The following is a 15,301-nucleotide window of genomic DNA, read 5'->3' on the forward strand; positions in this document are numbered from 1 at the left end:
TGCATCAATATAACACCATTTGGATTTCCTAATTACTCTAGTTGTTAAATTGGAAGCCTTAAGAAAAGTACACGTATTGTAAAATGTATCTTTAAAATACAGAAAGTAAAGCGTACCCAAGAATCAAAGACACATCAGCACCCAATACTGGAAAAATGCGATCCAGAGAAACAGCAATTAATGCAAAACCCTAAAAATTACAAGATAAAACAAGTCAACTAGGAGCATCAGGGCTGCCAGAATCAACTTTTCTGCCAGGGCTCAAGAGCAACATCTGAAACAAACAAAACCAAAAATGCAAAGAAGATACCCCAGAGTCCTTTGGGTTTTCTTGAGCCGAGACTGGTTTTCACTCCAGCATGACAACCACGCAAGGTATGTACTATAGACTTCAGTCTGAGTGTAGTATTCGGTGACACCTAGCTAGTACAGGACAAATTCCTGGGAGAAAAGTTCTGTGGAAGTTATTCAGACATTCGAATATATGAAAGAGTAATTCCTCACATATCTACTCAGCTGAACAGGAACTATAACTCTTTTTCTGATGGGTTAAAAAAAAAAAAGAGGTAGGAAAAATTAAAATATATACAGTATAGAGATCTCAGACATTATTTTTGTTTGCAGATTTGATAGCTGAGATAAAAAAATATAAGGATCTAAAAGTTGGTCTGTTTTAAGATGTCTCACCATACACCTCAAATAATCAGTGACTTTCAAAGAGGTAGACTATAGTAAACTTTTAGCTCCTTTAAAAATTTATAACATTATTTATCAAAAGTTGCATCAATCTTCTAAACTTTGCACTTCCATAGACAGAAGGAGTCTAAGAAAGACAGCACATCTACTTCACAAATCTAGAAATACAAAAACTATTTTGGGCCCTACACCAGCAGCTTACACTTACTGTAAGTCTTACAAGCATGCCACAGAACACCAGCAGTATTTGTGTCCCGAATTTAAACCTGCATTTAATGCAATAACTTCACTGGCCCCACTCTGGTCACCAGTGTTCCTCTAACACATTATTTTCATTTACAGTCTGAGCCAATTATTTTCAAATGCTACAACATCTGTATTTCTTTTGATTAAAAACACACTTGACAAATATATTGTACAATAAAGTTTATTAGCTGTTCTCCTCTTTCTAACAAATGGAATGGATAGTGTTGATAATTCTTTACAAACCAAAGCTAATTTGGTTGTGTGACTGTCCCATGACTGCCATAAGTACATCCCTCTTATAAACAATCAGTTTCAAATAAGCAATGGCAGGTACCAACTAATACGGGAATTAGAATTTTGTTACTGAAGGTAGTTCCATGTTTTGGTACAACGTATTTATAACATTCGGCACAGAAGTTTGTGCATTGCAAATGGAAGATCTTGTGCCTATGCAATCCGAGATGAACACGTACAGAAAAATCAAATGTGTTGCTGACTCTGAATTCTCCCTTTGGTTAAGACATGCATATTACAAGGGGTGGGCGGGGAAGACAAACACCTGAAATCCCGTAGAAAAGAGGAGAACTTGCACTTTTTTTTTTTTTTCCTTGTAACTAATATTCCCTGGACTTTATGCCCAGCCACCATAGCCCGTTTGATTTCTTGTGATTAAGGAAGGTAAATTCTAATTTGTATTTTTATTCAAAACAAAAACCTAGGAGTAGGTGGTAAAAGAAAAATATATATTTTTTATATATATATTTATACGTGTGCGCAACTATGTAAAGAAAATAATTCCCATAGTTACAGAGTTTAGTTAAAGAAAGTTTAATATATATATATTTATTATAACAAAATAGGCAGTTATTGTGGGTAAAATATTCATTAAAATCTGACCCCTAAGAACACACACATTTTTAGGCTACGAATCACTCTCTCATTGCCCTAATGACCATCTCTGCAGCTGTCTTCTGTATTACTGCCAATGGAAATTTGGCATTCCTCTGAAAAATACAAGGTTTCCTAGCACCTAAACATATTTTAGGCTCAAAAAGTGTGATGACCATTATCTATAAACAATTTCTGTAAGACACTATAAATAGTGTTTCACGAGGAAGATTAAAAACATTACACATCTTTGTCCCTAGCAATTTTATTGGCAAAAAATGAAAAAATAGATTATAAGAATATCCATATGAAATTATGAAAATGAATATCCCTTAAGGAGTAATAATGGGAGTTAATGAAAATGTTAACTCAAAATTTGAAAGTTTCTCTCTAACTGCCTGGAAAGAAAGAAAAAATACTGTAAGAATAGAATTTAACTCAGAAAATAAAACCTGCAATTGATTGCCCTGACCAAACCATGCTATTAAAGTTAAGCGTGCAAAGTTACTCATGATTTACAACTTCCTTGAATACAACTTTTCTTTCAATTGTTAGGAAATTTTAAAAGAATGTCTATAAAGCTTTTTTGAAAAATCTTTGAAAGTTACTTTCCCTTAAACATTAAGGAATTTTACCAAGCAATTCCCTCCCACCCCCACCCCAAACTAACAGCTGGTCAGGCCATTCCACTGTCATGTTTGAAAAATGGCAAACCAACAACACACAATAATACAAATTATTTAAACTAAGAGAGACACCAAATGTAAAGCATTATGGGAACTGCAGAATGTGATGGTTAGGGTATGAACCACGCTGGAAAGAACTAGAGGCAGGCTCCACTGGAAGGGCTTAGAGTCGTCAGATGTAGCAGGTGATGTCAGTTAGAAAAATGAAAAATAAAAATCTGTTTTCATAATTTTTCCTTTGCTGGAACCCAGATGTAAGGCCCAGACTGTTCCTCTATGATCTGTTTCACTTGGTTGTAGATTTCTTCCAGTGTGTCTCCTTGGACAATAGCTGCAAAACATAATGTGGCAATCAGCAATCATCCTTCCCAACTCTGTACAGAAACCAAGATGTTCCAAGCCAAGCTGTTCTTTTTTCTCAGAGTGGCAAGAGGATTTTACATCACTGAAGGATCGAACACCCACTGGGATTTCTGGTTTCTGCGCTGGAGTGAAGCACATTGTTGATGGTATTGCAGGACACACAAAGCACCATCTCTCTCACTCAGAGGCTTGGGGTTAGGAAGTGGTTTTCCCTTTACTGCAAGTATACACATACAACTGAGGAGTGTTTTTTGCTTTTCCTAACCACGTTAGACTTTGTCTGAGTTAATTCACATCCTCCACTATTCTTTTTGGTCCAAATTCCACGTGTGTTTCCAACACAACAAGGCAAGACAGAGTACAGAGCTGTGTCCTCGTGCCATCAGTCTGAGGCCTGGCTTGGTGTAATGCAGACTGGTGAACTCCTCAGCTGGATCCTGAAACTTCATAGCAAGGCTGGCTGACCTTGGGATTTCTACCTGCTAGCACTAGCTTTGCTTTTGGCCAAAAAGAGGGGGAACTCATGGAGTTTGTTGCCCAGCCAATAGATTCAAGTTTTATAGACAACAGGCTTCCTTATATAGTTAAAAGTGCAATTTATATTCAGATGGTGTGAGTTAGATATATTTTCTCCAAGGCTAGAAAATAATTAGAAATGAGCCAATATAGATGGTCTGGCGAGAATGAGGATGAAGTTTGAGCTGTTCTTGCCACACTTTAGTCTGAAAGTGCAATCACCATGAGACAGCAGCTTCTTTTTAATTAGGATTGCCACCTCAGTGTTGATAATCCAAGAAACAAAGTTTAGCATGAAAGGTAAGTGTTCGCATGGAAGGGCGTGCAGGGAGGGCACCTCTTTGAAGGAGAGGCATTCCACAGGCCAAGTGGGGGACTCGGCATACACATAACCCAGCAACTGGGCACAGGTCAAGGGCACTCATCCTCCCTGACCCTCAAGGCAGAATGGTGGGCACTCGTGTGAGAACAAAGGCCGCGGCTCCAGCTGGGGGGTCTGCACCATCTACCCCAGCGGCGGCCGATGCCTCCACGCAGACGGGACTGCTGAAGGGAGAGGCTGCAGCGCAGACCTCCGGCTGCAGGAAGTGCCCAGACCTCTCTCCTGGGGCAGGGACAGGCGGCAGACCTGCCTGCAAAAGGTGTGCCCAGGTGGAGGAGCTCCTGCAGCCAGCGGCTGAGCTGCAGGAGGCGGTGAGAAGGCTGCGTAACATCAGGGAGGCTGAGAGTTCCAAGCGCAGCCTGCAGTGGACCCGCAGCCCATGGCCAAACAGCCAAAAACTCCCCCACCGGCACACGCAGAAGGGAGCGGGGGGGCCAATAATGCAGAAGAATGGATGGTTGCGAAGGCAAGGACCGGCAGGAGGAAGAGACTCCCCCCGAAGCCTGAGGTGCCCTTGCAGAACCGCTTCACCGCTCTGCAGACCGAAGAGGAAAGTCCTGTCACACCAGGAGAAGTGCTGGAGCTGAGTAATGCAGCCTGATCTGCCCCCCCTATAACAACCAGCGCAACTAAGAAAAGGCGACGGGTGATAGTAGTAGGCGACTCTCTTCTGAGAGGTACGGAGGCACCCGTTTGCCGACCTGACGCACTCTCTAGAGGGGTGTGCTGCTTACCGGGGGCTCACATCAGGGATGTCACCAAGAGGCTACCAAGATTTGTACAATCCACTGACTATTATCCACTGCTGTTTCACGTGGGCACCAGTGACACAGCCAGGAGCAGTCTGAGGACTATCAAGAAGGACTACAGAGCCCTGGGAGCGGCGGTAAGGGACTCAGGAGCACAGGCAGTTTTTTTCATCAGTCCTGCTGGTCAAAGGGAAGGGGTTTGAAAGGGCCAGTCGGATCTGGCGAGTCAACAAATGGTTACGGGACTGCTGCCACAGCCAGGGGTTTGGCTACTTAGACCATGGGACTCGCTTTGAGAAACCTGGTCTACTGCAGGCTGACGGGGTCCATCTGTCAGAGACGGGGAAGAGCATCTTCGGTCATAGGCTTGCCAAGCTGGTGAAGAGGGCTTTAAACTAAAGTTGCCAGGGGAGGGAAACCTCAATCCATCCTACTCCTACCAGTTTGATGCCAGAGCCAGCAATAGATGCCCAGAGCCTGGAGAAGCAACACAGGTCAGCAGGAGAGCGCCTGAAGAGCAGCACAAAGGAACTCCAGCCAGTAAGACAGCTTCCTCGGGGGCCCAACTTAAATGCCTCTATGCAAACGCACGTAGCACATGGAATAAACAAGAGGAGTTAGAGACATGTGCACGCCTGCAGGGCTATGACCTTATTGGCATCACAGAGACGTGGTGGGATGGCTCCTATGACTGGAGTGTTGGGATGGAGGGATACAGGCTCTTTAGGAAGGACAGGCAGGGGAGACGAGGAGGGGGTGTCGCCCTCTATGTCAATGACCAGCTGGAGCGCATGGAGCTCTGCCTGGGGATGGATGAGGAGCCAAATGAGAGCTTATGGGTCAGGATCAAAGGGAGGGCAGGGACAGGGGACATTACGGTGGGGGTCTGCTACAGGCCACCTGACCAGGAAGACCAAGTGGGTGAGGCCCTCTATAGACAGATAGGAGCAGCCTCACGCTCACAAGCCCTGGTCCCCATGGGGGACTTCAACCACCCCGACATCTGTTGGAGGGACAACACGGCAGGGCATAAGCAATCCAGGAGGTTCCTGGAATGCGTCGACGATAACTTCCTTCTCCAAGTGATAGAGGAGCCAACGAGGAACGGTGCTATGCTCAACCTTGTTCTCACCAACAAGGAGGGGCTGGTGGGGAATGTGAAGCTCAAGGGCAGCCTGTGCTGCAGTGACCATGAAATGGTGGAGTTCAAGATCCTGAGGGCACCAAGGAGGGCGCACAGCAAGCTCACTACCCTGGACTTCAGGAGAGCAGATTTTGGCCTCTTCAGGGATCTGCTTGGCAGAGTGCCATGGGACAAAGCCCTGGAGGGAGGAGGGGCCCAAGAAAGCTGGCTAATAGTCAAGGATCACCTCCTTCAAGCTCAGGAGCGATGCATCCCAACAAAGAGGAAGTCAGGCAAAAACACCTGGAGGCCTGCATGGATGAACAAGGAGCTCCTGGAAAAACTCAAACACAAAAAGGAAGCCTACAGAGGGTGGAAGCAAGGACAGGTAGCCTGGGAGGAATACAGAGAAATTGTCCGAGCAGCCAGGGATCAGGTTAGGAAAGCTAAAGCCCTGACAGAATTAAATCTGGCCAGGGACGTCAAGGGCAACAAGAAAAGATTCTATAGGTACGTCGGGGATAAAAGGAAGATGAGGGAAAATGTGGGCCCTCTCTGGAACGGAATGGGAGACCTGGCTACCGGGATATGGAGAAGGCGGAAGTGCTCAATGACTTTTTTGCCTCAGTCTTCACTGGCAAGTGCTCGAGCCTCGCTGCCCAAGCTGCAGAAGGCAAAGGCGGGGACTGGGAGAATGAAGAGCCACCCACTGTGGGAGAAGATCAGGTTCGAGACCATCTAAGGCATCTGAAGGTGCACAAGTCCATGGGACCCAATGAGATCCATCTGCGGGTCATCTATCTGGACCTCTGTAAGGCCTTTGACACGGTCCCCCACAACATCCTGCTCTCTAAACTGGAGAGGTATGGATTTGATGGGTGGACTGTCCAGTGGATGAGGAATTGGTTGGATGGTCGCATCCAGAGGGTAGTGGTCAACGGCTCAATGTCCAGATGGAGATTGGTGATGAGTGGCATCCCGCAGGGGTCCATATTGGGACCAGTACTATTTAATATCTTCATCAATGACATAGACAGTGGGATCGAGTGCACCCTCAGCAAGTTTGCAGATGACTGAGTGGTCATCTGAGTGGTGCGGTTGACACGCCAGAGCGACGGGATGCCATCCAGAGGGACCTGGACAAGCTGGAGAAGTGGGCCCGTGTGAACCTCATGAGGTTTAACAAGGCCAAGTGCAAGGTCCTGCACCTGGGTCGGGGTGACCCCCAATATCAATCCAGGCTGGGGGATGAAGGGATTGAGAGCAGCCCTGCCGAGAAGGACTTGGGGGTACTGGTGGATGAAAAGCTGGACACGAGCCAGCAATGTGCGCTCACAGCCCAGAAGGCCAGTCGTGTCCTGGGCTGCATCAAAAGCAGCGTGGCCAGCAGGTGGAGGGAGGTGATTCTGCCCCTCTGCTCTGCTCTGGGGAGACCCCACCTGGAGTACTGCGTCCAGCTCTGGAGCCCTCAGCATAAGACAGACATGGACCTGTTGGAGTGGGTCCAGAAGAGGGCCACGAAAACGATCAGGGGGATGGAACACCTCTCCTATGAAGAAAGGCTGAGAGAGTTGGGGTTGTTCAGCCTAGAGAAGAGAAGGCTTTGGGGAGACCTTCTTGCAGCCTACCAGTACTTAAAGGGGGCTCATAAAAAAGATGACGGCAGACTTTTTAGCGAGGCCTGTTGCAACAGGACAAGGGGGAATGGCTTTAAACTAAAGGGGGGTAGATTCAGACTAGACATAAGGAAGAAATTTTTTACGCTGAGGGTGGTGAAACACTGGCACAGGTTGCCCAGAGAGGTGGTGGATGCCCCATCCCTGGAAACATTCCAGGTCAGGTTGGACGGGGCTCTGAGCAACCTGATCTAGTTGAAGATGTCCCTGCCCACGGCAGGGGGGTTGGACTAGATGGCCTTTAGAGGTCCCTTCCAACCCAAACTATTCTATGATTCTATAATTTTGGAGGTAGGTCAGACTCACTCTTTTGTGCATTAATATATTACCGCTGCTTCCAAGCTTTGCTTTCATGCAAATTACTTCCTTTTTATTGCTACTCATCATTCCCATCCCTTAAAAAACTTTCTCCCCATCTGCAGCCCATTGTCATAATGCCTGTGGGAGGAGGAGGCTGTTCAATTATTATAGCTCAAGTATAATGTTCATAGCACAATAGTGCATTAGAAAGATTCAGAAATGTCTTTGCAATGCAAATAGCCATAAGCTTCAGCATCCTCCTTCTCTCCAGCTATGTTTAACCACACATCTTCCAAAGGTCAATACCCTCAAGACAGAATATGGATGTGCTCTTCATGTGCTTCGGTGCAAAGTTTAAGTCTCTTTAAACTTAACCTGCTGATGAAGTTGATTTCAGTTACCCCACACGATGTGGTATTTTTTAACAGATTAGGGAATGCTCACACATTCTGTTTTACCACCTGACTCATAGAGGTGGCAGCCTCCAAACCGTAAGCAGTAAGTGGGATTTGTAATGTCTTCAAGTATCTCAAACAGATTCGGAAAAGGATTTCTGGCATGAACTGGATTATCAAGGACAGAAGTCTGACCATTGCTATCTTCCTTTGTCAACAAGCCTTATACTTCTGAGAAGAAACATGGCCCTGAGCACTAGAGCTCTTAAAAAGGCCCATAGATTTTTGAAACATCTTGAATTATGTCCCTTAATTTCCTGAAAAAGTGTCCTATATAATGCCCTGAGACAACCTGGGAGAATACCAGCTACTAAATAAATATTTAATTAATATCTATTAAAATGAACTCATTCCTTTCCTGAACAACAAACCTGATACATTTGCAAGTCATTTGGTAAGAAGAATTTGCAACATATGTTGAGAGTCCCATAACTTTCTGGGTGCAGACAGAGAGCTGTGGGGAAAAGTGGGAGAGCTAGAGGCAGTATTGGGATAAACTGACAGCTGAGAGGCAGCGGAGAGGGAGGGAGGCAGACAAAAAGGGATGGACTCAAGTTGTTCATTGTGTGGGTAGCACACAATGTAGAGAACAAGGCAGCGGGAAGACTGGGGCAGGGAGTCTACTGGTTCCTCTATCTTCCTCCCATGTGAAGCCACCACCCCTTCCCTGTGTCTCTGCCCCGGTGGAGCAGACTGTTGCATTCACAGCTCTGCCCACGTAAGATGTGGAAGAAGGAATTGGGCAAAGGAGTCATGTCACAGAAAGGACGTGAATGGGGCAGCAAACACCAAAACACTGCAAAAGAGAACGTAACAGGAAGGAAAGGAGCAAGTGTCTATCTAGGACAGGAATAGAGAAGGCTCATTTCTGCCCTCCTGAAAATCCCGACTTGATCAATCTCCTCCTACTGCAAGCCACAATGCAAGCAATTAGCACAGTTTGAGTGCTTGCAGCCCATCCCTTGCTGTTACAGTTAGGTCCATGGCATACACAAATTTGATTTGCTAAGTACCATAATGCTGTAGTGCCCAATTTCCAGAGGCTTAATTAGTTACCATCATTCTTTACTTCCTGATTTAAAAAAAAAAACTGAATCATTTTCTACAGGGAGCTTTGCTGGGCAATCTCAGCTCTGCAAATAAAAAGCTTTAAGTGTACAATATATCAACAAACCAAACTTCTGCATTACAATACCTAGGAGAATGGCAGAAAGTCTCACAGTTTTTAAAACCTAAATTAAGCTCCCAGTAAGTTTTTGTAGATATTGAATTAATTGATCAAATTGAAATCAGTGTAGAGGTACTAAAATGGCTCCATGCCTCAAAACAATCAGATTAGCTGGAAAACAGAGTTCAGCCTTATCTCAGTGGTGAGGCAATTACTATTTTACAGCAAGCAATAAAATTTCAACTCTGGCAAGAGAACAGTCCCAAGCAAAACACACCTGTGAAGTGTTCAGTAAATTCTTGCTCCAGTTTCATGGCTCTCTCAAATGTCTTCCTGGCTTGCTCTTCCGTTAAGCGTTTATTCATTTCCCTGAAATCGAAAACATTACACATTTAAAAACTACTATCAAATAGAATCATAGAATCATAGAATCATTGAGGTTGGAAAAGACCTCTAAGATCATCGAGTCCAACCGTCAACCCAACACCACCAGACCCACTAAACCATGTCCCTAAGCGCCTCATCTACACGTCTTTTAAATACCTCCAGGGATGGGGACTCCACCACTTCCCTGGGCAGCCTGTTCCAATGTTTCACCACTCTTTCAGTAAATACTTGGGAGTCTTTTGAAATAAGGCTTTAAACTGCTGCCTGAGTATTAACCCTAATAAGAGGCAGTCTCCTAAATGACACACCTAAGCAAAGACTGTAGTGGGAATGAGCTGTTCTGACACTATGTTGCATGGAATTTAGCACAATGACATTCGTTCTCAAGCACTTTAATTTGGATTAGAAACCCCGTCTAAAAGCCCCTAGAAATTCAACTCAGGAAATTAAATATTGCTTAAAACACAAATATTACAATTGTCTTCACATAATCTGCAGTTGGCTTTTCAAATACAATGACAGTCTCAAACAATTTAGCCTTAGGTACTTTACTTTTACTCACATGATATTTTCCACTGTTTTGGGTTTAATAAAAATGGAGATCGGGTACAGCTGGGCAATCTGCAACCTTTTGATCGCATTACCAGAAACATCAAGAATGCAATGTTTACCCTAAAAAGTGAGAGAGAAGGGAAAATGGCACTAAGCAAAGTTTAAGTCACAGGTATGCATAGCTAATAATGTAGAAAAGAAAACACGTCTCCACTGAAGCCAACAAAATTAGAGCATTCACATCGATGACATTATGATTTCACCACAAGGTCCCACAATGGTCCTCCGTTGGGATCATACATCATTTGAGATGTTCCTGACCCTTCTTCCTTCCTTTCTCCACCAGAGGTTGCAGCCCAATCAACAATGCAGAATCATCCAGTGGAACAGCTGTACTTCAACCACACCACCAAAATTATATATTTTTTTTTTTTTTTAAATGCAATAATTTGAGGATCCTTTAGGGAGGTGGCCATGTCACAGATGCAGTTTAGAGAGGAGCCAGATGACTTAACTGGCATACCTCAGGGAGTAACCACCCCTGATGGTGGCATATTTCCCTGCCATCAGAATCGTTAGATAGAACTGAATACAAGCACTCTCCTCCCCGCAGGTACCACACAATAGAATACCAAGTTTGAGATGGTGAATGCAATTTATTTGGGCTGATTACTTTTTATCTCTTGAGAAACGAATAAAACTTAACTCTTCCTTGGACAGTTGGAAGACAATGTGGTAGGGCTGCTTGTCTCCCCACCTCTGTTCTCTCACTATAAGCAATTTTCCAATTTTCCAACTCTTTGGGATATCTCATCTCAAAGGCTTTTCCTGTTCCTCAGCTCCTCTCATCTCTGATACGCTTATTTCCACCTCACCCATTTTTCTTTCTTTCCTTTCTGAGTAGCGTATGACTAATATGGCATACCACCATTTTAGAAAGGGATGGGCAGAGAGGAACAGAAAACCACTGTCGGGCGACCAAAGTAAGAAAAGCTTTTTCTTTAGCAGGAGTCCAATGTGAATGGCAGAATTCTGTGAGCCAGGATACAAACCATAAAACTAAAGGTTACTCATATCATACAACACACTTCCTGAACTCCTGGGAGATCATTCCCGGAGGGCATGTTGAAGAGCAAGGAAGTGACTGCAATCTGAAATGACAGACTCGTTTCCGCTTCCTGGCAGAAGAGATCACTAGGATCGTTTACATTTGATCTCTTGCACAACAAAACCACAGAATTTTATTTCAGGAGTTCTTAAAGAGGATAGAAGTGTTCTTTCCACACGAACAATACATATCTGCTTGCTTTCAACTGATAATAGCTGTTTCCCAGATCCAGTTCATGGATCTGAATGCTGAGTGGTATAATTTAAGAAAGGTGTTTCTATGTTCTAGCAGAGCATTTTGCTACGTGTGCTGACCTGTCTACATCTTTCAAATAGTTTCTCTGTAAATGTGGCACATACTCTGGGATTTGAGAATTAAGAGCATTACCCGGTCCATGTTCCTTTTTGGGATTAGACACTTCGTATTTGCTGTATATGGCCCTACAACTTTTGCCAGGTGCCAAAGGATATTGGGCAAAGGGTGGAGGACTAGATTGCCAACACGGTAGCTGTACTGGACCTTATGGAATACAACTGTGACAGTTTATCCCAAATCGATAATGAACATGTGTTAACAGTGGCCTCAGACACAGAGATTTGCAAGCTGCTAGCGATTCCAAAGAGGATATGAAAATTCCTTTCATGTGAAGATTTGGAAGACAAGGAAAAGAAACGCAAGTACTTTATGATAGAATCATCATGTTTTCATCCAGGGAAGCTATTTTGCTCTTTGCACAGTGCATTTAAACAATATTTTACATATTTTTTAGTTCCTTACTTGCACTGCATCTGATTGAGAAACTCAGCACAGCACTCAGTGCCTTTTACAATAACTGAACAATGACATCGAAAAGCATCTTTAGCTGTGTCCATTATAGGTAAGGAAATGAGAGAGATAGGGATCAGCTGGAAGCATGGGCAAATGAACACAATTTAAAGCTATTGCAAGAATACTATTTCTGCACTTCTGGGGTAGTAGCAGTCACTTTCTGTTGTGTCTGCCCCTAAATTCATCACAGAAAACTTGGAAATAGTCTTTTGTATCCCAGTAATAAGACCCACTGAAGAGACTCATCTCTTAAGCGAGATGGAGAGGACTACAAGGAGGGAGTAGCCCCAGATCGACCACTTTGCAGCCCTGTCACGATTTTGAAGTCAAGTTCTGAAGGACAGGCCATTGTTTCACTGAAAAATGTTAGCTGGAACTGAGAAATTGCTGCATATACCCAAAGTCCCACGGTGCCTGTGCAAGAAATTTAATAACATGGAGACATCTGGTAGTACTTTGTTCTTTATGTCAGTTCATAAAAGATTCACAATCATTTTGCACCTTACTAATCCCACTAGATGGGCAAAAGAACACAGCCGATTTCAGGTCTAGGATGGAACTGAAAGACTGTATCTGTGCTACCAGGTGAAGCAACTGCCGACAGGTTTATAAAGTTTAAGCTGTTCAATAAATAGTTTCATCATTTAATCACGTATAATAGTTTCACAACTTCATTCAGCCTCCCATACAACGTACAGTTCATTTACTTTAACAATTTTGTAGTTAATTTTATTTTCTTTACTTCTCTTGCTATATACCACAAAGCCAGGTTCTATTCCATAGGGTGAGAAAGACAGCAGAAGAAAACTTCATCGCATGAACCACAGAATCTCACCGTGTTCGCCCTGTTTTTGATTCCAGTAAATTACACTGGCCAGAAACAACAACACTCAGCCATTTGGCCAGAATGGTCTACACTGTTTTCCAGAGGACTAACTACACTCCCATGTCTCAGGGGTTAACCACACTTACCCTCTGCATGTCCAGACTGAAAGTGCTCACGCTTGTGAGTTCCCACCTAGAAAATAGCTGTTTCTTCTCTCATACGGATCACATAACATTGTCTACTGTAAATGCACCATATTTGTAAGCAGTAGAATGACACTCAACCTAATGTGGAACATTTGCAAAAAATTTTCACTAAAAAATTTTCTTTAAAACAAGCATCTCACTCTAAGAAATATGCTCCTTTCTTCCCACTCTTTTTCTGAGAGCTCAAGTAAACTTCACTTTGAATTTAGAAATATTTAGATTTTGCAAGAAATAGTTAATTAACACCTGTTCAAGATAAAAACAGTGAAGTCAGTCTTCAAAATGTAGTGGTAGTTATGTAGAACATCTTTCTAAAATTGAGTTTATTACATTCACTCCTTTCCCTTTGTCAGATAAATCCATGAAGGGCACAAAGAATAACAATTTTACAAGTTTTCTTCTGCACAGGTCTGTATCAAATGGATCATCATATTAATTGACTCCACCACCACTATTCTTAATTAGTTAATGATCTATGTACAGGAGCTAGACTAATTAGTCTGTAATTCCAATTATTTCTTCTCTATTTTCTTTATATAAGAGGGCACAAACTATGGTTACTTTTTTCCTGTAATTTCATCACGATGCTTTCATTATTCCAAAGCTTCATTATTTCCCTAAATCCATTTGTGACAATGCACTTTGTTTCTAGTTTTGTACAAATTCCTTTTAAAAGTCAGAGGGTTCCTAATGGCTTCTTGCCATTCTTCTCTTTTTTCCCTGTCAGCACAGACAGATAATCACCTCAGTAAATGAAAGTAACTGGCACTGATTTACCTTTTCTGCTACTTCTCGCACTGATTGGACACTTGTTCCATAAAGATGATTATTGTACTGGCCAGCTTCAATGAATTTGTGATCCTGAATATCCTTCTCCATTTGCTCTCGAGAAGTGACAAAATGGTAATCACGTCCATCCACCTCATAATCTCGTTTTGGTCTAGTAGTATCTTTAAATATAAACCAGTAATTTTTAAAGCAAAACAAAAAACAGTGACTTTTTTCCCTACAATATCCAAAAATAGTCTCCCATTTATACTGCAAAATTGTCACAAGCAAAGAGATGACTGACAACTAAGATAGCTCTATAAAGTTTAGACAGTATATTAACTTTTTTTAAACTCAACATACAGAGGATGTCTATTAAGAAAATGAACACAAAAAATCATTTAGAATTGCTTTAGTATTTACTGAGACTTACGTGGAACACATGAGCCAAATTTGTCTGGAAATTCTGAGATCAGATCATCATTTATTCTGTCTTTCATGGGTCCCAAAACAATCACAGGTCGAGTGTAACTGACTATTAAACATAAAGGAATAACATCAGTTACATTTCAGTATGATTGCTTTCTTTTACAGTTCAGCAAAGTAAGCTTTATCACAAGGTAATGGTTTCAATACCTAAAAGAATATGTACTCCTAAAGAGAAGAAAAACATGTTGAAGAACATATATCAGTTAATACCGTAGTCACAGTAAGATGTTAGATCTTCACTTTCAAATCACCATCCTGGGGGATCGAAGATGTCTTAAATTATGAAGTCTTTGGGGAAAAAAAAAAGTCTTTTCACAAAGTAACATCCTTCCTTCAAATGAAAGTTTGAAAATCTTTTCACTTCAAGGAGCTACCTAAGCAGTAGCAGAGTTCATGAAATTCCAGTTCTGTGTTGGGAGAACCTGCTTCTTTTCCTCTAAGATCACAACTTAAATACTCATATATGAAAAGACTCAACTATATATAGCTTCTGTAACTATTAACACCCTTATAAAATGAAGTACAGCATCTTTTAAAAGCAGCTTAATTTTTTACAAAGTTATAAAGGGCTTTTGGTTGAAAATTAAGCTCAAGCAGAAAATATCCGATTATACTGCAAGAACCATGAAGACAATGTCTAAGTATCTTGGCATTAGCATATAATTTCAGCTGTATATATTTTAGTTTTAGGTTCAGTCTGTCTTTCATGCACAAATAAGTCCAAATTAAATAAAGTCTGACCTATAAAATATATTTTAATTTGACTCTCAGAACTATTTCCTTTCAGGGTTATCAAGATATTCATAAAAGGAATGTCTGGGATCCAGTAACCGTCAACCTATTAATTTAACAATAAACTTCTTTGTTTAAAGACTAAGGGTGGCCCACT

The 15,301-nt window shown here is 42.4% G+C and overlaps 1 protein-coding gene across 23 annotated transcripts in view; it reads right to left on the reverse strand.

The window, feature by feature from the left end:
- Positions 1-1,109: 1,109 nt before the first annotated feature.
- Positions 1,110-15,301, reverse strand: part of DLG1 (discs large MAGUK scaffold protein 1) — a 173,380-nt gene continuing 159,188 nt past the window's right edge. For all 23 annotated transcript variants that reach the window (XM_076341028.1, XM_076341025.1, XM_076341033.1 and 20 more), the window contains 5 exons: positions 14,357-14,458; positions 13,933-14,105; positions 10,198-10,307; positions 9,526-9,617; positions 1,110-2,847 (listed from right to left, as the gene is read on the reverse strand). In XM_076341028.1, coding sequence (XP_076197143.1) covers positions 2,741-2,847; positions 9,526-9,617; positions 10,198-10,307; positions 13,933-14,105; positions 14,357-14,458 — 584 coding nt within the window. In that variant the 3' untranslated portion in view covers positions 1,110-2,740. The remainder of the gene's footprint in view (positions 2,848-9,525; positions 9,618-10,197; positions 10,308-13,932; positions 14,106-14,356; positions 14,459-15,301) is intronic.

Source organism: Aptenodytes patagonicus, chromosome 6 (assembly GCF_965638725.1).
Source record: "Aptenodytes patagonicus chromosome 6, bAptPat1.pri.cur, whole genome shotgun sequence".
NCBI lineage: Eukaryota > Metazoa > Chordata > Aves > Sphenisciformes > Spheniscidae > Aptenodytes > Aptenodytes patagonicus.